Raw genomic sequence first — 25,316 nt, forward strand, 5'->3', positions numbered from 1 at the left:
CGGGAAAATGGGAGGTATGACCTGCTGATGCTTTAATCTACTAGGGAGGATGTTAGTGAGCTAGTGGTAGAGCCTGGACCAATGGGTCCATGGAACAAATTGATGTAACGATGGGCTAGGAAGGAGAGGGTCTTTACTGAAAAGGTGGATGCTTCATTTGAGGTAGGAGGAGGAGGGGTTCATAGCCAAGTGGCCTGGGGATTCTCCTAGGGAAGTGAGCTTGCTGGCAGGTTTCACAGATCATGTCAGCAACTCAGCTGACTCCTTTGCAGAAATTTAGCCCAATTTTATGGGATTTTCTGTCTTTATGTAATCATGAAACAATTGTTTTTACTTGTTATGCCAAATTCATTACAAGAGCCTTGTTCTTCCGTACATCTTTCTCAGTGCAGGAAAAGAGAGAAATGAAGTGAAAAGAATTACTACGAGGAAGGAGGGGAGCCTGGGGGTGCTGGATGACCCGTTGTGAAAAATAAGCATCTTCTTACTGCATTCGCAAAACAGAGACACTGTAAATAGGCAAAAAACCACTTCCTTAGAAGTTACTTCTCTCCACTCCCTAAGCAAACAAGGTCTGGACCGTCTGTACGTACTGCAATCTGTCACATTGGGCCACTGTATCAGGGTCTCTCGGCCTCAGGACTACTGACATTTTGGTACAGATGATTCTTTGTTGTGGGGGACTGTCTTGTGCATTTTAGCCTGGCAGCATCCCTGGACTCTGCTTACCACATGCCAGTAGCACCCACTCCCTGTTGAGGCAACTAAGAATTTCTCCAGGAATTGCCCAATGTTTTCTACAGAGCAAAATTGTTTCCAGTTGAGAACCAGCACATTACCTCAATGACATCACATTGAAGAGGCAGGACAAGCAAAAGGTGGCTGGCATGTTAGTGGCCTTGGTAAGGCACATATACTTAAGAGAGTGGAATATCAATTCTGGACTTCCAGCTCAAGTAGAGGTCTTCAGTGAGACATGGAGCATGTCAGCCAATTATGGCACGAGGAAGGAACGCCAGTCTTGAAGAGTTTCACTTCAAGAAGAAACTTGCCATTCAGCTCCAAGAAATGCAGCTAGCTGGCAGCCTCCAGCTGCAACAGTCAGGCCCCACCTCAGCTTCTGAGCTGAAGCCATGCTTTCTCCCAGCAGCCCCTAGCCTTAAGCTGAGCACGGCAGAGCTACTAGTGCCTGTCCAGTGCAGGACTTGGCTACTGGTCTGTCTTTGCCCCAGAATTCCCTGTTGAGGTGGCCCAGGCTTTGCCAGGTTCTCCCTGCCCAACTCAGCTCCTCCCCACTTTCCTCTTGCAAATGTCAGGTGTAAATCACAGTCTGAAGGCTTTCCCTGCCAAATTCTGCTTCTTCCCTCTTTTTTCATTCATGGGCATTCCCCATAAATAAATCTCTTATATCCTAACTCTTTCTCAGCATGAACTTCTCGGAGAAACTGACACAGCAGTATTGTCACCCCACTCAGGCTTGGACCTAAAGGAAAACAGCAAGCTATGCCAGAGCCTACCTGTGAGAGGATGCACGTTGCTGAGCCCACACATCCCCCACCCTGTGCAGTGCCCAGCCTCACCTGCTCAGCCATAGGTAGCACACTGGGATTTGTTTCTGCCCTCAAGCAGAAGGGAAGCTCAGGGAAGAAGCACAGAATGCCTTTCAGACCTTATTCTGCCCATGTTTCTAGTTCTAATACTGGTTGTATTTATTTGTCCTTGCTGTAGTAAAATGTCCAGAGTGAAAGATACCCGAGCTGTCAGGGACCTGACACCCAATTGGCTGCCACTCAGTCTAAATTAAGATCCTCAAGCACCAAAGATACAAAAAGCTCACCTGAGTCAAGGTATCTAAACATCTGAATTGTCTCTTCATGAAGGTATGCTCCTTCCCTAACTCAGAAAAATACAAATCAGAAAGAGAATATGAATTGATAATCTGATTCATCTTTATTATTTGATTCAACTAAATATATTTACGTGTTTTTTTTTTTACTTTCCAACTTTTATTTCAAATTCAAGGGATATATGCATAGGTTTGTTATATACATAAGTGGCGTGTCACAGGGGTGTGGTGTACAGAGAATTTTGTCACCCAGGAAACCAGCATAACACCCAATAGGCAGCTTTTCAATCTTCACCCTCCTCCCATCCTCCACCCTCAAGTATACCCTGCTGTCTCTTGTTCCCTTGTGTCCATGGCACACACATTTTCTAGATGTCATCATGTTAAGAGTTATGTGGAATCCCAAAGTATTAATGGCAACAGTCCATGCTCCTTTAAATGGATTAATTCTGAAAGTAACCTGATATTATCTAGGGAAAAAAGCAGCTGACACAGATTATGCCCTCAAAGCATGTACCAAGTGCTCAACATTTAAAACATCTTACCCTGTATCTACCCAGAAGAAGCTTCCAGATTTCTCTCTCACATATCACCCACCTCTCAAAATAATCTGTTCAGCCATAGAAAGAACACCACTGTCTTAAAACCAAGAAGCAAACTCAAGTGTAGAAGCTGCATGCCAATGCAGGTGGGACTGAAAGAACAGCTGGGATGTTGATGCCTACCAACCCCAGATTGCTTACTCCCCGGCTTTCTGACATGAGATACAGGAATCCCCTGGTGTTTTTAAACCATTATTATTGGGGTTCTCTGAGTTTTAAACTGTTTCCTAACCTCAGGGGAAAGAGAGGGGGAAAGAGAAATGCAATGGAGATTCTAATAACCTTCTCTAGAGGAAATGTAGAACAACACTTAGAATTATAGAACTTTGCAGGATTCTCCGATTTTGGCAACCTTACTATGCTGCTAATTGCCATTCTAGTCTATGTCACTGTGATAATTAGCAATAAAATCACTCAAAACCTCCAAGACTCGTGTCTGTTTCCTCGGAGACAGCCAGGAATGGGAGACTGTGTCCCACTTCACATCTAGGCATGGAATGAAAAGAGCAGTGAAGAATAGCTACCATAGGAAGAAAGGAACACTCTAGCCCTGAGTCACATTCCAAAGGAGACAGGAGAGCTCTGGGAGCCAACAGCTCTGGACAACAGGGAGGCCCTCTGGAGCCTGCTTCCCACATCTGCCATGCCCAGGAGTGTCCCGAACATTACCCTGGTCTCGTGTATCTGCATCCCCTGGGATGTTGTGCGACTATCTACATTCTGATCAAGGGTGTTCTCAGCCTTGATAACAGTGTATATTGATTCTTGTGACTCGATTCTACCTCTTAATATCAGCCTAATGTCTGATACCTTTTTCCCCATCTTTTCTCTTCTTTCTGCTTTATGTTCCCCTACTATTCACCCCCACCTGCAATTTATTTATCTACAAATAATAAAGGCAGGATGCATTTACCTCTCAGACCCTCCCTCAAAGCCATGAGCCCTCCCGCCTTCCCACCAGTGCTACCATGTCCCGCCCCTACCCCCAACATGAGGGTGTCCCTAATGGAACAGACCCCAGGCACTTCGGCTACCTATGATAACATATCTTTTAAACTTTTAAAGAGTTTTTTGGCTTGGGAAATTTCCTGGACATTTTTAGTTGGTTTGCTGTTCTCCCGTGAATGGGGATACCCATTCCACCCATGTTTCCTTCTCAGATCATTGACTATTGTTAAAAGAGCTTTCACCTGGGTTTCCTGGGCCCAGCCGGTTTCTCTGTTGTTAAAAGCACAAACGCGCCACCCACACTTTTTAACAATGTTCTTAAGAGCTCTGTTGTCTGAGTTCCTGATGAAGTCGTCAAGCTTCCCCGCCCCTAGGTCTTCCTTCCGGGTGAACAGCACAACTGCGTATTCCACAAAGTCTGCTCCAAAGATGGCCTCCAGTTCCGCCACCACTGTTTTGTCCTCTTCAGTGAATCGTCCCAGCTGGAACACCAGGACAAAAAATGTGTCCGCTTTTTCACAGCAGGACCAACAGCGCTTGACCTCCTCTTCTAACTGGGATGGGTCCTTTTCGACATCCAGCATCTGGCGGAAGGAAGGAGTGTCCACAACCACCACCTCCTGTCCGTCCCAGGTCTTCCTGCCACTCTGGCTGGTCTTGGTGACTGGCTTGGCCCGGAGCTGAGAGGTGAAGACGAGCCTCCCCAGGATGGAGTTCCCCGTCGCACTCTTCCCAGTCCCACTCCTCCCTACGAGGACAATGCTCAGGGTTTCTGTCAAAGGAAAGTGGGAAAGATCTGTGACCATGGGCCGATCTGAAATTGGATTTTAAAGTTATGCCACGAAGCGAGATTACATCACTAAACAAAGAGGATGCTCAAACAGCATCAAGGCCTCCCTCTCACCCAAGGAGGGGAATCTCCAAACATGGAAATGACTTGGCCCAGTTTGCTCCGTCTGTGGAATCACAGCAGGACTTGGACTGCAGTCTTCACCCAGGGTTCATCCACTAACAGCACTGTTCCTATCACTGAATCCATGCTGCTCCCTTTTTCCGGCACCTCCCGGACTCCCTGGCACCTGTGAGTACCCCCCTGGCCTTCACACTCCCTACTACCCTCAGCCTGGTCCAGTCTACACATCTCATCCCTTTGTCTTCTGTTCCTGTTACAACTGCATCTTCTCACTGCCACTACTGCTAACTGTGGCAACATCTCCCTACAGTCTTTAAAGAATTATTCTGTAAAACTGACTTTCATGAAAAAGAAACTCTACATACCACTGAGAGATTACCAGTGTCCTTAGTTAGGTTATATGAAAATTCATTTCTCATTAAAGCCATACTGAACTTAATTGCCTTTCCCTGATGAGCCGAAGGACACCACATGGTTATAATAATGAGTATCCACTAACACTGTTGTATGCGTGGAGTCCATGATGGAGAAAGAGAATGAATTTCCCTATAAATGGAATTTCAGATGCATAGAGACCTTACAATATGTGTTCTTTGGAGATTGTCCTTATGCTCTTGCACTTGCACTGTGACGGTCCAGTGCCCATTCAAGTCTCTTCATAGTTCTCTTCCATTACAAATTCCATATCAAGTAGCTAATATCTACTTCAATGCAAAGGAGGAGGAAAGCACATCACATGCTCTTCTTTCAAGGGGAAGTTATTAACCCGCTTATCCCGAACCTACAATGTCGCAGATGAACAACAGCTTAATCTTCCAGCATTCCCATATTTGTCAAATGCTTCAGTCCCTACTTCTATACCTACAGAGGGGAGGGTTCTCACGTATCTCTGAAATCCAGCCTGACTCCCCATCCCACATTCTCTAATTCAGTGTTCTTAATGTTCAATGTCTTAATCTTCAGTGTTCTTCGAAGATGTTCTTTAGAGCTGTGAACCCCCATCCACACCAACACTATTCTTTTTTGTACCCTAATAGGTGACATGCTTAGTCCTACGTCTTTGTTTCAAATAGCTGGTATACCCTCTGGAATATCTTCCAGCTTTCTGCTCAGCCATCTAATCCATTCTCCAAAACTTGTTTTAAATTGGGCTTTCTATATACAGCCTCTCCTGACTTTCCCATGTATCTATACTTCCAAAGGAGGGTTCAAATAAGAAAATATGCTCCTTTAGGGTTTATCTTCTTCCTGGGTAAAGACAGCTGAAGCAGAAAAAAAATGGAATGAGTAAGAACAGAAGGACTTCAGTGTAGGTCAACTGAACCTGTAGCACTGAGCAGATGAGGAGTCCTTCTTAAGTAGCCAAGAGAGTACTGTGCCCAGTCCTGGGCAGCTGTACTCCATGGGGAAACAAAGGGTTGGAAAGGGTCAACTCCTTTCCTCAAGACCCAACCATCCAGTTGAAGAGATAGTAAGGATCATGAAAAAATTAAAGACCAGTCCAAGAGAACGTGCAAGGGAAGGCTATAACTTCAGGACAATTTGAGAAAGAGAGAAAAGAGTCCATAGAACGGACCCGTCCTTCCTTTTCCTTCTGCCAATTTTAATTTCCTTTCTTATTTCAACTTTTATTTTAGATACAAGTACATATACACCATAGAATGCTATGCAGCCATAAAAAAAAAATGAAATTCTGTCCTTTGCAGTAACATAGATGGAGCTGGAGGCCAAATTAACACAGGAACAGAGGACCTGTCCTTTCTGTCTTCTCTATGTCTCTTAGAAAATTAAAAGTTCATGTGTATTTTATACCTATTTTAAATGGTATATATAAAAATATATACTCTATTCACAGTTTTACCTTTTTCCCTGAAGATACAGTGCTTGTCCCCGTTCTCACGCACCATGCTGTCTATTTTCTGCAGGAGCTCGTCCACCTGCCTCTGCTCTTCTTCTGCTGTTGCTCGGTAGTTGAAGGCACTGTATCTGTTTTCACATTTCTGGATGAGACGACAGAGATCTTCACTGCTGTTTCTTAAGAACTTCTCTAGATCCTGATCCCCTAAATCCTCTTTCCTGGTCAGGAGTATGACCATGTACTCAAAGCATTTTTCTCCGAAACTGCTTTGGATGGTGTTCAGCGCTGCCTCATCATCCTTAGTGTAAAAGCCCAGTGGCGTCACCAGCAGGAAGGCATGGGGGCCTGGATAGGTGTGAGTTTTAAGTTCTGAGTCAATGTTCACTAATGATGAGATATCCGGAGTGTCAACGATCAAAACTTTCTTTTTTCTCCAGCTTCTGCTCTCAGACAAGAAGCTCTGTGTTACTGACTGCTCACTAAATCTGGTCTCAAAGGCCCGCCTCCCCAGAATGCTGTTTCCTGCTGCACTTTTTCCAGCACCGCGTTTCCCCACGAGGAGGACCCTCAGTTCTGATGTCCCTGGATTCTGCTTGGGTCCTGTGGACTGCGGCTGCCTCTCCCTTGGGCCTGTGGGACAAATGGACAGGTTCAGAGTCTCTTCCTGCAGTTGAATATGGATGTGGGCAGGTTTTGTGATTTCTCATCCCTGCCAACTTGTATAGAGAATGGCAACAACACTGTAATGCAGTAGAACTCTACTCTCAGCCAGAAGCTCTCCATCAAGGTGAAAGCCACAGGCAGGTGCAGGAGCGAACTCAATGATATTCATGGAGCTTAAGATTCCCCAGGAACACGAACACGCCGACTTTGGTTCCTTTCATTTAATTATCAGAGGTAAGTACGTGGCTTACCAAAGGTAAGCCCAGGGGCTAAGGCAGGAGTAGGGAGAATCTGATTTTCAAATGCCCTTGGTGGTATAAAATCAAATACACTTAGCAATTTTTTTAAATGTGAACTCGTGATATGCAATATAAACGGATCTCAAAACACACAGTAAATGAAAGAAGCAAGACACGAAAGCTGCGCACTCTGTGATTATTTCATATGAAGTTAAAGAACAGATACAAATGTTCACTGCAGCACTGTTTACAATAGCAAAGACCTGGACCCAACCCAAATGCCCATCAACGATAGACTGACAGGGAAGATGTGGCACATATGCTCCATGGAATACTATGCAGCCATAAAAAACGATGAGTTCGTGTCCTTTGTAGGGACATGGATGAAACTAGAAACCATCATTCTCAGCAAACTAACACGAGCACAGAAAATCAAACACTGCATGTTCTCATTCATAGGTGGGTGTTGAACAATGAGAACACATGGGCACAGGGAGGGGACGATCACACACTGGAGTCTGTCCGGGGGAAATAGGGGAGGGACAGCGGGGGGTGGGGAGTTGGGGAGAGATAGCATGGGGAGAAATGCCAGATATAGGTGATGGGGAGGAAGGCAGCAAATCACGCTGCCGTGTGTGTACCTATGCAACAATCTTGCATGTTCTTCACATGTACCCCAAAACCTAAAATGCAATTAAAAAAAAGAACAGACCAAGTTAATCTATGTTGATAGAAGTCTGGACAGTGGTTCTCTGTGGTGAGGGGCAGTAAGAATGTCTAAGATGATGGAAAGCTCTATATCTTTATCTGGATGGGGATCCCATATGTATAGATATGAAGAAAGGCACCAAACTGTTTACTTAAGATTTGTGCATTTTATTCTATGTAAATCATACCTCAGTAAATTGCTGCAAAACCTGCAGAACTGCCCCCTACAGCTATCTCTCCACACATCCCCTGGCTGAGCCAGCATCGACGCCAACACCAGACCTATTGAGCAAAAGGGAGGGTCAGCAACAGCAGGGAGCATCCTCTGACACTGAGTCATCAACAGCCTTCGTGGGAATGGTCTGACCAGCAAGTTGGGAAGGCGGGATGGACGTGGTATCAAACACAAACCAAGACGGCAAAAACGCTGGTGACGCCAGGCCCTCGCTGTGTTGCCTTGGAAAACTTACTGCTTTGCAAATCTGTTTCCATGCTGGTAGAGTGGGAATCTAATGCCCACACTGAGGTTGAAAAGACGAGAGGAAACAGCACCTGTAAAGCCCTTCGTACTTGGCTGGCACGGAAGCGCGCATGGAAGGCCCTGCAGGTTAGAAGGAACTGGAGTCCGGCCTGGAAGCGCCCCTCCCTCCCTCCCTCGCACTTCCGCCTCCTGCTGTGCAGCCCTCGGGACTTTCACCATATGACAGCACTTTTTGCCTCCCTCCCTAACTCCCGCTGGCTACTCGTGTTCCTGTGCAAATATAACTTCTTCAACAGAGCTTCATCTAAGTTGCTCCCCGCAAAACCATACAAATTAGCTACCGTGTATATTTCTTCTATTCTTTTTTGTTTGTTTGTTTCGTTTTTTTGTTTTGAGATGGAGTTTCACTCTTGTTACGCAGGCTGGAGTGCAATGGCAGGATCTCGGCTCACGGCAACCTCTGCCTCCTGGGTTCAGGCAATTCTCCTGCCTCAGCCTCCCGAGTAGCTGGGATTACAGGCACGCGCCACCATGCCCAGCTAATTTTTGTATTTTTAGTAGAGACGGGGTTTCACCATGTTGACCAGAATGGTCTCGATCACTTGACCTCGTGATCCACCTGCGTCAGCCTCCCAAAGTGCTGGGATTATAGGTGTGAGCCACCGCACCTGGCCTATTTCCTCTATTCTTACGAAAATAATAATTTATTATTTATTTCAAATATAGGCTCTCTTCTATTTGGAGAGACGAGAGAGTGTAGTGGTTAAAAGTAAAAGTGAGAAGGAATAATAAGTACCCCTTGAGAGCCAGGAGCTGGTCTGACCTCCACGGCAAGGCCGTGGCATCCTCTTGTCCCTCACCCTCCTGTTACCCAGGCTGGAGTGTAGTGGCATGATCTTGGCTCACTGCAACCTCTACCTCCCAGGTTCAAGCAATTCTCTGCCTCAGCCTCCAAAATAGCTGGGATTACAGGCACCCACCACCACACCTGGCTAATTTTTGTATTTTTAGTAGAGACAGGGTTTTACCACTTGGCCAGGCTGGTCTTGAACTCCTGACCTCATGATCTACCCCCCTTAGCCTCCCAAAGTGCTGGGATTACAGGCGTGAGCCACTGTGCCCAGCCCCTCATCCACAATATTACAGAAAATCAGACACGAGCCTTGTACAACCACAACCACTCTGCAGTCATGTCTGAGCACACAAAAACAACAGCACTGCCCGAACATCCCCTGCCCTGGCTACACGGACGATGCTGCCTCCTGATAGCCTTAGCCTCACTCCATCCTTGTCACCTTGGACAGAAGAATTATTCAAAGACTTCATTGTGGAACTACGCCCCACTTCCTGAGAGCATCCATCCCAGAGCAAAGTCTCACTTCCTGGAACTTCCTCAAAATCACCTAACACGAGCCCACATCCTATAAAAAGCCCTTCCCAGCTCCCTCTTTCTGACATTCCCTGTGACTCCCCATGGTGTGCTGGGCCCTCACAGCCACAGGTCAATAAACCCAATTTTGTTCAGTCACACATGTGTTCCTGGAGGCCTTAGCCAAAAGGCATTGCTAGAATTTTGAAACCCTTCTGCCTGAGTTCACGTATTTCTGGCCTGAGAGCACTCAGCTGTGAAATGAGGATGAGGCTCATGACATCTTCTTTACAGGGTTGCTCTGAGAACTGAACTGTGTATTTTAAGAGGATTATATATGAATATGCCATGAAGATTGAATTACATATATATATAAGTTATTTCCCAGGACATAATGTCAGTACAATTTTTTTTTTTTGAGACAGGGTCTTGCTCTGTTGCCCAGACTGGAGTGAAGTGGCTGATCTCAGCTCACTGCAACCTTGCGCTCCCAGGTTCAAGTGATTCTCATGTCTCAGCCTCCTGAGTAGCTGAAACTACAGGCATGCACCACCATGCCTGGCTAATTCTTGTATTTTTAGTAGAGACAGGGTTCTGCCATGTTGACCAGGCTGGTCTTGAACTCCTGGCTATATCAAGTGATCCACCCACCTCGGACTCCCAAAGTGCTGGGGATTACAGGCATGAGCCTCAGCTGCAATTATTATCAATACTATTAAAATTATGATTTTATTATCTGGGAGATTTCCATGAGGAAAAGGATCTTGTCTGTCTTATTCACAGCTGGACACTCACAGCTTGCACAGAGCTGACTCAGAAATAACCCGCGTATCCCTCAGTAAAGGCACGGTTGCATTTGTTGCGTGCGTTCGCATTGTGAAATGAACTGTATCTACTAAACAGAAGGAGGTAGATCTATACATATTGACTTATGCAGATGTGCAGGATCTATCATTACTGGCAATCATTGCATGGATACCACACTCCATCAGAGAATTCCGCAAGTTGGTGTTGTCCATGGAGGAGTGATTTCTGCTTACCTAAGAGGAGTCAAAACTTGGGCAGGGCTAGACCCAAGGCCAGAAAGAAGAATCTGAGTTAGGAAAAGACATCAGAAGTAAGCCCAGTTCTGTAACACTTCAGAGACATCCAAGGACACCCGCTCTGGGTCCAGGACCTTTGCAGGTACTGTACCTACTCACAAGTGTTAGGAATTCCCTGGGGGACAGGTTGCAGGCACCAACCTCAGCTAGGTCCCCAGAGTGAATTTTTGTTCTGATGGGGTCTTCTAGATATACTATCATGTCATCTGCAAATAGAGACAATTTGGCTTCCTCCTTTCCTATTTGAATACCCTTTATTTCTTTTTCTTGCCTGATTGCTCTGGCTAGAACTTCCAGTACTATATTGAATAGGAGTGGTGAAAGAGGGCATCTTTGTCTAGTGCCAGATTTCAAAGGGAATGCTTCCAGTTTTTGCCCATTCAGTATGATATTGGCTGTTGGTTTGTCATAAAAAGCTTTTATTACTTTGAGATACGTTCCATCGATACCGAGTTTATTGAGGGTTTTTAGCATAAAGGGCTGTTGAATTTTGTCGAATGCCTTTTCTGCGTCAATTGAGTTAATCATGTGGTTTTTGTTTTTGGTTCTGTTTATGTGGTGAATTACGTTGATAGACTTGCGTATGTTGAACCAGCCTTGCATCCCTGGGATAAATCCTACTTGATCATGATTGATAAGTTTTTTGATTTGCCGTTGCAATCAGCTGCCATTCACAATTGCTACAAAAAGAATAAAATACCTAGGAATAAGGAACTCACAAGGACCGTAAGGGACCTCTTCAAGGAGAACTACAAACCACTGCTCAATGAAATCAGAGAGGACACCAACAAATGGAGAAACATTCCATGTTCATGGTTAGGAAGAATTAATATCATGAAAATGGCTATACTGCCCAAAGTAATTTACAGAATCAACACTATCCCCATCAAGCTACCATTGACTTTCTTCACAGAACTGGGAAAAAACACCATGAACTTCATATGGAACCAAAAGAGAGCCGGCAGAGCCAAGTCAATTCTAAGCAAAAAGAACACAGCAGAGGGCATCACACTACCGGATTTCAAACTATAGTACAAGGCTACAGTAATCAAAACAGGATGGTACTGGTACCAAAACAGAGATATAGACCAATGGAACAGAACAGAGGCATTGGAGGCAACACAACATATCTACAACCATACAATCTTTGATAAACCTGACAAAAACAAGCAATGGGGAAAGGATTCCCTGTTTAATAAATGGTGTTGGGAAAACTGGCTAGCCATGTGCAGAAAGCAGAAACTGGACCCCTTCCTGACACCTTACACTAAAATTAACTCCAGATGGATTAAAGACTTAAACATAAGACCTGGCACCATAAAAACCCTAGAAGAAAATCTAAGCAAAACCATTCAGGACATAGGAGTAGGCAAGGACTTCATGAACAAAACACCAAAAGCATTGGCAACAAAAGCCAAAATAGACAAATGGGACCTAGTGAAACTCCACAGCTTCTGCACAGCAAAAGAAACAGTCACTAGAGCATATCGGCAACCAATAGAATGGGAAAAAATGTTTGCAGTTTACCTATCTGACAAAGGGCTGATATCCAGAATTTACAAAGAACTCAAACAGATTTACAGGAAAAAAAACAAACAAGCCCATTCAAAAATGGGCAAAGGATATGAACAGACACTTTACAAAAGAAGACATATATGAGGCCAACAATCATATGAAAAAATGCTCATCGTCACTGGTCATCAGAGAGATGCAAATCAAAACCACATTGAGATACCATCTCACGCCAGTTAGAATGGTGATCATTAAAAAATCTGGAGACAACAGATGCTGGAGAGGATGTGGAGAAAAAGGAACACTTTTACACTGTTGGTGGGAGTGTAAATTAGTTCAACCATTGTGGAAGACAGTGTAGCGATTCCTCAAGGCCTTAGAAATAGAAATTCCATTTGACCCAGCAATCCCATTACTGGGTATATATCCAAAGGACTATAAATCGTTCTACTATAAGGACACATGTACACGAATGTTCATTGCAGCACTGTTTACAATAGCAAAGACCTGGAATCAACCCAAATGCCCATGGATGATAGACTGGATTGGGAAAATGTGGCACATATACATCATGGAATATTATGCAGCAATCAGAAATGATGAGTTCGTGTCGTTTGTAGGGACATGGATGAATCTGGAGAACATCATTCTCAGCAAACTGACACAAGAACAGAAAATGAAATACCGCATATTCTCACTCATAGGCGGGTGATGAAAAATGAGAACACATGGACACACGGAGGGGAGTACTACACACTGGGGTCTATTGGGGGGAATAGAGGAGGGCCAGTGGCGGGGGAGCTGGGCAGGGATAGCCTGGGGAGAAGTGCCAAATGTGGGTGAAGGGGAGAAAGGAAGCAAAACACACTGCCATGTGTGTACCTATGCAACTGTCTTGCATGTTCTGCACATGTACCCCAAAACCTAAAATGCAACAAAAAAATTAAAAAAAAAGAATCGTCAGCTTAATGTTTCTTAAAGACCAACTTACCATGTGGCTTGTCTCCCTCCTGAGATGCAGCTTCATTCACATATTGCTAGAAAATAAAGGAAAAAATGGTGTTCACAGATCTAAAACCTCATCTTCCAGAAAGTAAAGGGGAAACAAAAGAAAGAAATTGAAGTATGTAATTCAGCGTGTAATTCAGATGCGGTCAAGGCCGTGGTCATGGTCCCCGTCAGTCTTTGTGGACCTGTCCACGATGGCAGTGGATGTTTAGACCCCCAGATGCTGCTGTGACTGGCTCCCAGAGGAGGTGCAGTCTCCAACATCTCCTTTTGGCACTGCTCCCAATATGGAGAGGAAGCTTCTTCTAATTTCAGGTCAATAGTCCAATACCATTTGGAATCACATCCCCCACCAATTCCAGCAAATGGAGACAACAGGATAGAGAACCAAACACATAACTGACATCCCCTTCTCCTTCCTGGGGAATCCTTATACTCAGTTCCAAATATTTATTGTCATGGAATCAAGAAAGGAAGTGAATAAACGGTATGCAATTTTATGAACCTGCTAGTCTTAGAAGCTTCCTAGACTTCATTTTAACCTTGTCTGTTAAATCTTCATGCTGGCCAAGAAGACCTTCCCTCTGCCTTCTTGCCTGGCTTTGCTCAATAGCACTGATGCCTTCAAGCATCCCTCTCCCTGCATCCTCTCCATTTAACTGTCATTATCAGATTTCTTTAACCTTACACAGCCCAGTTGAAATTCTTTAGTGTTCTGCAAAAGGTTGTTATGAGGTAAATGTGTGCAACATAAAAATAATGATCTTTGTATTCCCACTCCACCAGAAAAGTAATGGTTGTTAACTGGTATATATCCTTCTATCTTTTTCTATGTTCATACAAATACATACAAGCATACATGAACATACAGAGACTTATTCGGTTATTTGTTCTACAGTCTGCTGAGTAATGCTTTCTGTACATCTGTAGAAGTCAATATCGATAGATCTACAGCATTCTTTAAGTAGATACAATTTATTCCATAGTATGGACGTGCAAAACTGATGCGGCCATCTTTTTATTAATCAATCTTCAGGTTATTTCTGGTTTTACTGTTTCAAATGATCCTGTGCTACCTATGCTTGTACATATATCTTTATTTATACTAATTTTTTTTTATGTCCAGGGCATACAGTCCTAAAAGTATGGCTCCAACTCAGTCTCTGGATTGTTAAACTCCTAATTGTCTCCTTAATGTATTTAATCCTTGGGCATTTTCATCATATAATAATAACAGCTAATAATTACCAAACACCTACCAAGTTTCAAGTGTTCATTAACAACTTTGTAAGCATTTCGTTTAATCCTCACAGCAATTCCTGAGATACAATTATTATCTCTGCTTTACAGAAGACAAAACTAAGATGCTGTAGTCAACCAAACAGATACCATTTCTTCTGTCCTCATGGAGTTAATAGGGAGACAACCAGTGAAATCACTTGATATGGTGGTGATGGTGCCATGAGGAAGGGAAGCAGTGGGGCTCATTCCAGGCCTGAGAGTCAGGATGGTCGGGGAGGACTCCCTGAGGAAGTGACTTTGAGCTGGTGCAGATGGAGAAATAGAAGCAAACCTGGTTCAGGGTGGGAGCCAGGAGAGCAAGTGTCAGTGCAGAGAGAATCACAGGCTTGAGGCCCAGAAGTGGATGTGAGTGTAACTCTGGGGCAAACAGGAAGGCCAGAGGGACCAAGGCATGGACAGCAGAGCACAGAGCAAGAAGCCCAGATGAATGAAGGATTCTGAACTCTACCTTACGATCACCAGGAAGTCACCGGAGCATGTTAAACCAGAGTGTTTCATTACAGGAAACTTATCACATGCCCATTCTTCTCTTTCCTGACATCGCTGTTCCATGCCACCCTCAAGGAAGAGACAGATTGTCATAGAGGAGGGAGCGTTCAGGATAGGAAATAAGACAGCAAGTGCCTTCAGTGCTCTTGAGCCTCAGTTTCCTCACACGTAGAGCATCTGTCCATAGAGTTGTCTCGAGGGCTTAATTAGTTCATGTCTGTCTGGAATTTAGTGGGCACTCAGTAAATGGTATCCCTCTTATTTCCATCCTGCTTGGGCTTATTACTCTTCCCCTCTGAGAAGTCTCTCTCTGACCAGAATGTCCCCCAGGCTCAGCATGTGCCTGCTGTACCCTCTCTGGGGCTTCCCTTGCCAAATCCTCTGTGCCAGCATCCCCCTCACCCTCAGCCGGGAGCTCTTTGTTTCTTATACATCAGCCACTCCAGTTGAAGCATAAGCACCTCTAAGGCAAAAGACTGCACTTTTGTATCTTCCTTAGTTACAAACACATTTTCCTTTCACATCAAAAGCTTAAATAAAATCTCCCCCTGGCTGTTACGTGTGAAAGGGATTGCAGATAAAGCCCAAGAATATATGAGGAGAAAATCACTATGTTAAAATAGTACAGGCAAGATACAATGTTGGCTTGGACCAGGCGGTGGGAGTGGGATGGAGAGAAGTAGGTGGATTCCAGGTATATTGATCCCGCAAGACCTGATGATTTCTTGGCTTTCCAAGGAGAGCTGGCATTGGGGTAGCAGACCTGGCATTGGGGTGTGGGTACAAAGAGCATGGTGAACAGCACAGCCCTTTTCTGAGGTATGAGGGAGAAGTCTTATAGATTTAAAAGAGAAGATCAAAAATGTGGACATGTTAAGTGTGAGAAAGTTTAAGAGAGACGCATGGAGATGCCAAGTAACAATTTCCAAAGGAGGAAGAACTCAGAGGACAGAACTGGCCTAGAGTTACTACTCATTTGAAAACTGTTAGCAGTAGATAAAGCTCAATACCACAAGAGTGTGGGATCATCTGAGAAGAGGGTACAAAGATTTGAAGAAGGCCAGAAGCAAGCCCTGAGGATGCTCATTTTTAGAGGTCAGAGGTTAGAGAAGGACTCAGCGATCCTTGCGATAGCCAGAAAAAGAGGAATGAAACAAACAAACAAAGAGAGCAATTACATGAAAGCTAGGGGAAGACAGAGTCTAGCAAGTCACTTGTGTTGAATAATGTGAGGGACCAAGTAAGATAACGGGTTAAATGTGTCCATTAATTTGCTAATCAAGCCTAAAGTCCTTAGGCTGATATTTAAAGTACGCTACAGTCTGATACCTCTTATTCCTGCAAATTACGTATCAAAATCTCATTAAACAAAAGGCACATTCCATCACACAATGTAATATTTCATTTATTTGTACCCATTTTCATCCCACTAGCTTCAGCAACACAGAGATTTTGAGAGATATCGAACAAAATTCTTACTTGCAATCCGCGGCCTTCAGTTTTGACGTTCACATGATAGGGTCCTCGGTTCATTTTCACCAAATCTTTGACCTTGTGAAGGAGCTCCGACACCTGGCTGACTTGCCCATCCTTAGTATCAGCCTTGTTGAAAATACAGTATCTGCCCCCACAGTCTTGAACCAACTGCTTGAGAGATTTGTTGTTTTTAATGAAATCTTGCAGCAAGTCATCCCCCAAATTATCCTTCTGGGTGAAGACAATAATGATATGCCTCCTGGCTTCAGCTCCAAACACTCGTTGGATGCCCATCACCATTTCCTCATCCTCCCTTGTGAAATGGCCAATGGCAATTACCAAGAGCAAGGCATGGAGGCTGGGGGCAGAGAGCTCCAGGCAGTGTTCGATGTTGCGTTGCTTGTCTTCAGCACAAGCTACTGGGGAGAAAAGGTCAGGGGTGTCAATGACCACAACCTTCATTTCTCTCAGGACCTGACTTTCTCTCTGGCACATTTTGGTCACTCTCTGATCGCTGAACTTGGATGCGAACACATCTTTGCCCAGAATGGCATTTCCTGTGGCACTTTTTCCCGAGCGGCATTTCCCCAGGAGGAGGAGCCGCAGTTCTGGCATCTGGCAGCTCTGCTCCAACATGTTCTCCTGACACAGGCTCCCGCGGGTTCTGTTGGGACAGAAACAAAACATCCATGTTCAACTCCCACACAGAGTGGACAGGAGAACAGCAAGAAAAGACATTCTCTTTTTGACTCAAATTGCCCCCAGTGGATTTGAGCTACTGAAGCTCTGGACCCAGACTAGATTAGAACAAGAAACACTATTTCCCAGGATCTTCCTGTTCTCTCATCTCTGAGACAAACCCAGAGATCCCTTTTAGTTTTCTAAAATTTTTTTTACCATTAGGAACCACAAGGGGTCGGATATGTTAGAAACCATAGTAAATAACTTGTTTTAAAGTTGAAGGAAATCTCGTAATTAATAGTAATAGTCAGATGATTTAAAAATACAGATTCCTGGGACCAGCCTAGACCTATCAAATCAGAATCTCAAAGGAAGAGAGAACTACTCATCTGTATTTGTTATTTCAGTTTCCACCGTGTTTGACATATTTTGAGCTGATTTGCAGTAACTGGTCCATCACCCTTCCTTGCACATTTTCCTCTGGACTGCCCAGGAGTCCCTGGCCTGAAATCAAGTGAGGCCTGGAAATTCATGGCAAAGCTGACACTGCAAGGAGACAACTCCCCTCTACCATAATCACAGGTTTTCCCTTTAGGGCACATGAGCAATTAGCTGTGATTCCCACACAGGGTTACACCTGAAACCTGTGTTTCTCTCTTTAAAAACTTAGCTTTTTGGCTCTCCCTAGGAAACCTTCATATGGCACCCTCTTGGATGGCCAGCCCTCCAGGGTCCATGGTGAAGTCAGAAAGTTCTTCATGTTATTTCATACCCTCTTCTTTTCTTTTTTTTTTTTTTTTTTTGAGACGGAGTTTCGCTCTTGTTACCCAGGCTGGAGTGCAATGGCACGATCTCGGCTCACCACAACCTCCGCCCCCTGGGTTCAGGCAATTCTCCTGTCTCAGCCTCCTCAGTAGCTGGGATTACAGGCACAGACCACTGTACCCAGCTAATTTTTTGTAATTTTTAGTAGAGACGGGGGTTTCACCATGTTGACCAGGATGGTCTTGATCTGCCAACCTCGTGATCCACCCGCCTCAGCCTCCCAAAGTGCTGGGATCACAGGCTTGAGCCACCACGCCCGGCCTCATACCCTCTTCTAGTGTCTCTGCCCCTTGATGGGGTCCTTCCCCTTCCCACCAAGCCTGCTCCAGCATCCTTTTTGTCACTTGTATGAAAAGACTGAACAACAACAAATAAAAGGCAAAGATGCAGCAAGCAGATAAGAAGGTGACACACATAAGGACAATGTCATGGGACCTCAGGGAGGAGCCAGTCATTGTGGACAGATTTGTACCACTCCATAAAAACTGCTCCAGGAGAGGGTAAAAATCTCTTAGCTGCCAATTCACAACGTGCTTACACTCATTATCTGATCATTCTGTGTCATAACCTCTTTATTCTTTATATTCTTCTAATTGTGAAGTTTTATGTTTATTCTAGACAATTTGGTATATTCAGAAAATGTTTAAAAAAATATCTTCTATGAATCCATCATCCATAAATAACCTTTGTTAAAATATGAGAACACATGGACACAGGGAGGGCAACATCTGCACCAGGGCCTGGGGGGTGGGGGGATTGGGGAGGAATAGCATTAGGAGAAATACCTAATGTAGATGACAGAGCAATGGATGCAGCAAACCACCACCATGGCACATGTGTACCTATGTAACAAAGCTGCACAATCTGCACATGTACCCCAGAACTTAAAGTATGATTTTTTTAAAAACAAAAAAAATGCATATAATTTCTTTTCTTTTATTTTTCTGTTTTAGAGACAAGGTCTCTCTCTGTTGCCCAGGTTGTAGTGTAGTGGTGGGATCATAGCTCATTGCATCCTCAACCTCTTGGGCTCAAGTGATCCTCCTGCCTCAACCTTCAGATTAGCTAGAACTACAGGCACACACCACCATGCCCAACTAATTTTTCAAAACCTTTTGTAGAGATGGGGGTCTCTCTATGTTGCCCAGACTGGTCTCAAACTTCCAGCTTCAAGCAAGCCTCCTGCTTTGGCCTCACAAAGTGTCAGGATTGCAGACATAAGCCACCATGCTCAGCCCATAATTTCCTCATAAACACATTCATTTGCATCATTTGACAACAACTTTCCTAATAAAGTATATTTTCATTAAATAAGAATAACATATTCCTTAAAATAAGTTGGAAAATTTAAAAAACGATGGTTGAAAAGTGATCTGCCATCTGCAAAGAATCATATCAATTTGTAGTGTTTTTATTACATGCAAATGAGCATCTTAGGGTTTTTATCATTTTATCATACTTACATGTATGTGTCCATCTGAAGCTAATGTAAACTCTGTATGAGGAAAATTTACCTAGAAGTTACTCCAAATATTGAAGATAACAAGCAGTAGTAAATAATTTACCTTACTCTGCCCATCACGGCTGCCACTGGCACCTACACACACTGCCCAGGGGCCCAGATTCCAGCCAGCCCAGTCCGCTACTGCCACCAGCAGAGCCCATACATGCCACTTGGGGATCTAAAGGCTGGCCCACCACTGCTATTGGCACTGCCACTGCCACACACATCATCCAAGGGCCCAAGGGTGAGGCCACTTGATGTCTCTATCCCCAGGAAAACCTTACCACAGCCTTTACTAACAACCACAGGCTATACCACTGAGGAACCTTCAGACAACACTGACATTGATTACAGCCAAACAAATCATATGAAGACTACACTACTGCACCTACCCAGAATCAAATCCAAAGCACCCTACCCAATCAACACTAGAGATACATTTATTGGAAAAAGTATTTCCCTATAAAAGCCAATGCATAAAATTGAAAGAAGGAGCTGTTACACCAGATGCAGAGTGCAAAAACACAGGAAACATTAATAAGCAAGGAAACATCATATCTCCAAAGGAACATAATAATCCTCTAGTAACAGATCCCAAAGAAAAAGAAATCTATGGAATGTTTGAAGAGGAATTCAAAACAATAATCTTAAGGAACATCAACAACATGCAAGAGAACACAGATAGACAATATAAGGAAATCAGACAAAAACAAATCATGGTATGAATGAGAAATTCAATAAAGAGATAGGTATTATTTTTAAAAATGGAAATTCTGGACATGAATAATTCAATTAACAAAATTTAAAAATGTATAACCAACAGCTTCAAAAATAGATTAGATCAAGCAGAAGAAAAAATCCCTGAACTTGAAGCCATGTCTTTTAAAATAACTCAATCTGAAAAAAAATTTTTTATGAATAAAGAAATTCTATATGACATACGGGACACCATAAAGTATACAAATATTTGAATTTTGAGAGTTCCAGAAAGAGATAAATGTGAAAAGTCATAGAAAAATCTATGTAATAGATAATAGCTGAAAAATTCCAAAGTATTGTGAGAGATACAGACATTCAGATACAGGAAACTCAAAATTCTCAAATAGATTCAATCCAAAAACATTTTCTCTGAATCATATTATAGTCCAATTGTCAAAAGTCAAAGCTGAAGAGAATTATAAAAACAGCAAGAGAAAAGTGTCAAGTCACATATAAAGGAATCTCCATTAGACTAACAGCATGTTGTTTTTTTTTCTATCAGAAACCTTGCAGGTCAGGAGAGAATGGGATGATATATTCAAAGTGCTGAAAGAAAACCTTTTTTGGCCAAGAATAGTATACCCAGCCAAACTATCCTTCAGAAATGAGGGAGAAATAAAGCCTTTCTCATACAAGCAAAAACTGAGGTAATCAATCTATTACCACTAGACCAACCCTACAAGAAACGCTTAATGTATTCCTACATCTGAAAGTGAAAAGACAGTTTCTACCACCATGAAAATACACAAAAGTACAAAACTCATTGGTAGAGCACATATACAAATAAGAAAGAGAAAAAAATCAAATGTGACTATAGAAACCACCAAATTTCAAGGACAAACAATAAGAGAAAAATAAAGAAACAATGGATATGTAAAACAATCCATAAACAATAACACGACAGGAGTAAGTTCATCTATCAATAACAATCTTAAACATAAATGGTTTAAATTTATCAATTTGAAGGTACAGACTAGCTGAATGGATTATAAAATAAGAGCTAACTATATGCTGGTTACAAAAAATTCACTTCCTCTGTAAAGCACATAGAATGAAAGCGAAGGGATTTCAAAGAAAAAGGTATCTCATACAAACAGAAACCAAAGACATGCAGGAGCAGCTATACTTAAATCAGACAAAATAAACTTTAAATCAAAAACATAAAGAGACAAAAAAGAGTATTATAAAATGAAAAAGAGATCAGGCCGGGCGCAGTGGCTCAAGCCTGTAATCCCAGCACTTTGGGAGGCCGAGGCAGGTGGATCATGAGGTCAAGAGATCAAGACCATCCTGGTCAACATGGTGAAACCCCGTCTCTACTAAAAATACAAAAAATTAGCTGGGCATGGTGGCGCATGCCTGTAATTCCAGCTATTCGGGAGGCTGAGGCAGGAGAATTGCCTGAACCCAGGAGGCAGAGGTTGCAGTGAGCAGAGATCGCGCCATTGCACTCCAGCCTGGGTAACAAGAGTGAAACTCCGCCTCACAAAAAAAAAAAAAAAGAAAGAAAAAGAGATCAACTGAGCAAGAGAGTATAATAATTATAAATCTATGTGCACCTAATGCAGATATGAAAAACAAATATTATTAGGGCTAAAGAGAGAGATAGACCGCAATACAATAATAGGTGGAGACTTCAATACCCCAATTTCAACATTGGACAGATAATCTAGATGGAGAGTTAACAAATAAACATGGACTTAATCTACACTACAGATCATGAGGACCTAACAGATGTTTACAGAACATTTCCTCCAATAGCTACACAATGCACTTTCTTCTTATCAATACAACACATACTATGTATATGAGGTAGGCAACTAATTTTATCATTTTTCCATATTGAAAAAAATGACACTGTTGATTGGCTAAACACACTAACTCCCTTCTCTTTTACACATTACCTACTGTAAATGCTGGGGAGAGGGGGTGGGAATCTAAGTACTCTCTGTTGTAGACAGAATGGTCACCCAAGATGTCCATGTGCTAATCCCCAGAATCTGTGGCTATATTACTTTACATGGTAAAAGGGGCTTTGACAATGTTATTATGGATTTTCAGACAGATAATCTTGGATCATCCAGTGGTCCATAGGAGGGTCCTTATCATAGGGAAGCAGGAAAGTCAGAGTGAGAAGAAGATTTGAGGACAGAGTCAGAGGTCACAGAGACAGACCTGAAGATGCCACATTGCTAGCTTTAAAGATGGAGGAAGAAGCAGGAGCCAGGAGTCGAGGGGACGCTGTGGCTTCTAGAAGCTGGAAAAGGCAAGGAAATTGATTATTTCATAGAACCTGCAGAAGGACCACATTCCTGCCCAGAAAACCTTGATTTCAGGACTTTCGACCTCCAGAACTGTAAAATAAGTATGTGAGGTTTTAGCCACAAATTTTGTGGCAATTTGTTACAGCAGAAATAGGAAAGTAATACACTCTCTCCCCACCTCCCTTTCTAACTAGGGGTGTCCATGTGACCCAGTTCTACCAGATGACAGTTACATGAAAGTCTGCTTTGAACTTTTGTAAATATTAGCACTATTTTCTTGGAGATAGAGACAGACTCAAGTAGACAGCCCCTACTGTCATCCTTTCCCCATTCTTGCATGGAATTGAAGTGTGATATCTGGATTTGTGACAGACAGTATGGGGCAATAAGTTTACAAATATTAAAACAAAAAGTGAATGCATACCACCAAGCAGAAAGATAAAAGGCACTTGGATTCCTGCTGCTATCGCTGAGCTTCCAGAACATCCCAGAGACCACCTCTTTGTTAAATGAGCACTGAATATTCTGATGATTTACGAGCTTGTTAATCAAAGTGCAATTCACAGAGTAGCAACATTGCCAAGAACTGGGATCTCATTAGAACTGCAGAATCATACCCTGCCCCAGATGTACTAAATCAGAATCTATAATTTAACAAGACCCAGGTTATTCTCATGAGCATTCAAGTTTAACATGCTCTGATTTAAGCCACCTTTAGTTAAAAATGAGCATTCCTGGCCAGGCACTGTGGCTCACACCTGTAATCCCAGCACTTTGGGAGGCCAAGGCCGGCGGACCGCTCTGAGGTCAGGAGTTGAAGACCAGCCTGACCAACATGGAGAAACCCAGTCCTTACTGAAAACACGAAATTAGCCGGGCATGGTGGCATATGCCTGTAATCTCAGCTACTTGGGACACTGAAGGCAGGAGTATTGCTTGAACCCCAGGGGCAGAGGTTGCAGTGGGCTGAGATCATGCCATCGCACTCCAGCCTGGGCAACAAGAGCAAAACTGTCTTTAAAAAAAGCAAAAAAAAAAAAAAGCATTCCTAAATGATCCCACATGAAGAGCCAAGTTTCCCAGCATCATTTACTGAATAGTTCATGACTTCTCCAATGATTCTATCAGGTACCAAGTGCCCACAGGTCCACAGTTCCATCCCGAGGGTCTCTGTTTTGTCTATTGGACTCAGTGTAATCCTGAACCAGAAAGTCCTCATTACTAAATGCCAATATTACTTAATTAGTATAACTTTAAGTCTTAGTTATCTGATTAAGCAACTCTCAACACCTTGCTATTATTCCAAACTGTCTTGGCTCCTCTCAGCTCTTTAATCTGGTATAGGACTTTTAAAATCAGCTGTACGTTTCTTTAAGGCCTGCGGAAATGCTGAATGCCACTGCATTGAAGTTATAGCTTTGTTTGAGAAAAATTGATATCTTTATACAGTTGAGTCTTTCTCTCCATTCTTTTTTGTTCACCAGTTTTAAATATGTTCTGATTTCCATTATGTTGGCTTTTTGACCCATAAGCTGAGAGAAGTGATTACTAAATTCCAAAATGTATTGAAACATTGGCGACCTTTTTATTTATTTCAAATGTTGCAATGTGGCCAGAGAACAATGTCTGTATAAACTATTCGTCATTGGTTGAGATTTACTTCTTGGCCCAGTGAAATTTTTGTAAGTGTTCCTATAGGCGCAAACAGAATGTGCAGCCTGTTACTACGGTACCTTCCACCATCAGGCCTCCATTCACTCCGCTGTCACCTTAGCTACAGCTTCCCAGATGGCCCAGCACACCCTTGCCTCCACCCCAACCTCCTGTCTGCCCGGAAGGTTCCTACCCATTCTCCATCGCTTAGCCCAAGGACGCTGAGGCTCCATGTCAAGGCTTCATCGTGGGGGCTGCTCTGCTGCACCATCCCAGCTTCAGGGCACTCCTGACAGGCCCCTTCCACCTGCTTCTTCCTCCCTTCTGCCAGCCTCAGCCCTCCTCCTCTTAGGGCTCACACCCACTCCCCGACACACCTCCTCTTAGGACAGTCACTCTTCTAATGTACAGGAGTGTCCCAGATGTACAGGAATGTGCCTCTGTCTCCCTCCTGCTGAATCTGCTCCCCCAGGAGGCTGGGGAGACACGCTTAGGACCAGGAGGAGAGCTTCCCAGGTCCCTGCGATCCAACCCCCCCAGGCAGTCTCCTCTTCCATGGCTGAGCAGGCTGCCTTCCCCATGGGAAGCCCATCCCCCCCACAACCAGGCACCAGTGCACACACCTCTACACACGTGTGCACATGTCACACACACACTGCAGTCCTGTCCTGGCTCCATCCCTCCATCTCTCACCTGGGTGGAAACAGCTGCTGAAGCCTCAGGGCACAGGACGTGAGGAAGGCGAGGAGGGTGAGGGGAGGACCTCCAGGGAGTGACCCGCTTCCTGGTCCTCCTGGCAGGAAGGTTTCGGGTGTTTCTGCAAAGGAAGAGATTTCTAGAAATAGCTTCACATCCACAGAGTCATAAATTCAATCGGAGAGGAAGTTTCGTGCAGGGTGCTGAGCGTCTTGTGGGGTCACAACACAGCAGAAACTGGGGAGTACAGCCCTTTCCGCAGCTGCAGACTGAGAAGAGGGAGGAGAAATGACAGCAGAGGCTTGACCACGGGGTGGGGCGCCCAGGCAGGAGCCAGGCTGAGCTTTGGAAGGGCTGCAAGAACAGGGGCTTGGGTAGGGCAGGAGAAGGACGTCAAGCCAGTTCCTGTCCTTAAGA

General features: G+C 43.8%; 2 protein-coding genes across 4 annotated transcripts in view; both read right to left on the reverse strand.

Annotated features, from left to right (window-relative positions):
- The window catches only part of GIMAP7 (GTPase, IMAP family member 7), a 98,576-nt gene extending 81,964 nt beyond the window's left edge, over positions 1 to 16,612 (reverse strand). Inside the window, exons 1-2 of the mRNA XM_078343469.1 lie at positions 16,521 to 16,612; positions 13,234 to 13,279 (exon numbers count right to left, since the gene is read on the reverse strand). The gene's annotated coding sequence lies outside the window, so the exon portion shown is untranslated. The remainder of the gene's footprint in view (positions 1 to 13,233; positions 13,280 to 16,520) is intronic.
- On the reverse strand, positions 1,928 to 25,170 carry GIMAP8 (GTPase, IMAP family member 8). 3 transcript variants are annotated; one of them, XM_009002843.5, is made up of 5 exons: positions 24,897 to 25,170; positions 16,521 to 17,181; positions 13,234 to 13,279; positions 6,171 to 6,797; positions 1,928 to 4,168 (listed from the first exon to the last, which is right to left on the reverse strand). In XM_009002843.5, the coding sequence occupies exons 2-5, from the start codon at positions 17,151 to 17,153 to the stop codon at positions 3,483 to 3,485; spliced, it is 1,992 nt and encodes a 663-aa protein (XP_009001091.3). In that variant the 5' UTR covers positions 17,154 to 17,181; positions 24,897 to 25,170; the 3' UTR covers positions 1,928 to 3,482. The 3 variants fall into 3 exon arrangements, with proteins under 3 accessions (XP_009001091.3, XP_035110290.2, XP_002751936.4); XM_035254399.3 differs by having other exon boundaries at positions 24,827 to 24,926; XM_002751890.6 differs by lacking the exon at positions 24,897 to 25,170 and adding an exon at positions 24,397 to 24,529.
- Between the last annotated feature and the right edge of the window lie 146 nt (positions 25,171 to 25,316).

The sequence above is a fragment of the Callithrix jacchus genome, chromosome 11, assembly GCF_049354715.1.
Source record: "Callithrix jacchus isolate 240 chromosome 11, calJac240_pri, whole genome shotgun sequence".
Lineage (NCBI taxonomy): Eukaryota > Metazoa > Chordata > Mammalia > Primates > Cebidae > Callithrix > Callithrix jacchus.

Coding starts and splice junctions, on each gene's coding strand:
- GIMAP8 (XM_002751890.6), bottom strand. Junction 6,798..13,233: donor GGAGGGAGACAAGCCACATG/GTAAGTTGGTCT, acceptor TTTGTCCCACAG/GCCCAAGGGAGAGGCAGCCG. Junction 4,169..6,170: donor CTGTATCTTCAGGGAAAAAG/GTAAAACTGTGA, acceptor TTCCTTTGACAG/AAACCCTGAGCATTGTCCTC.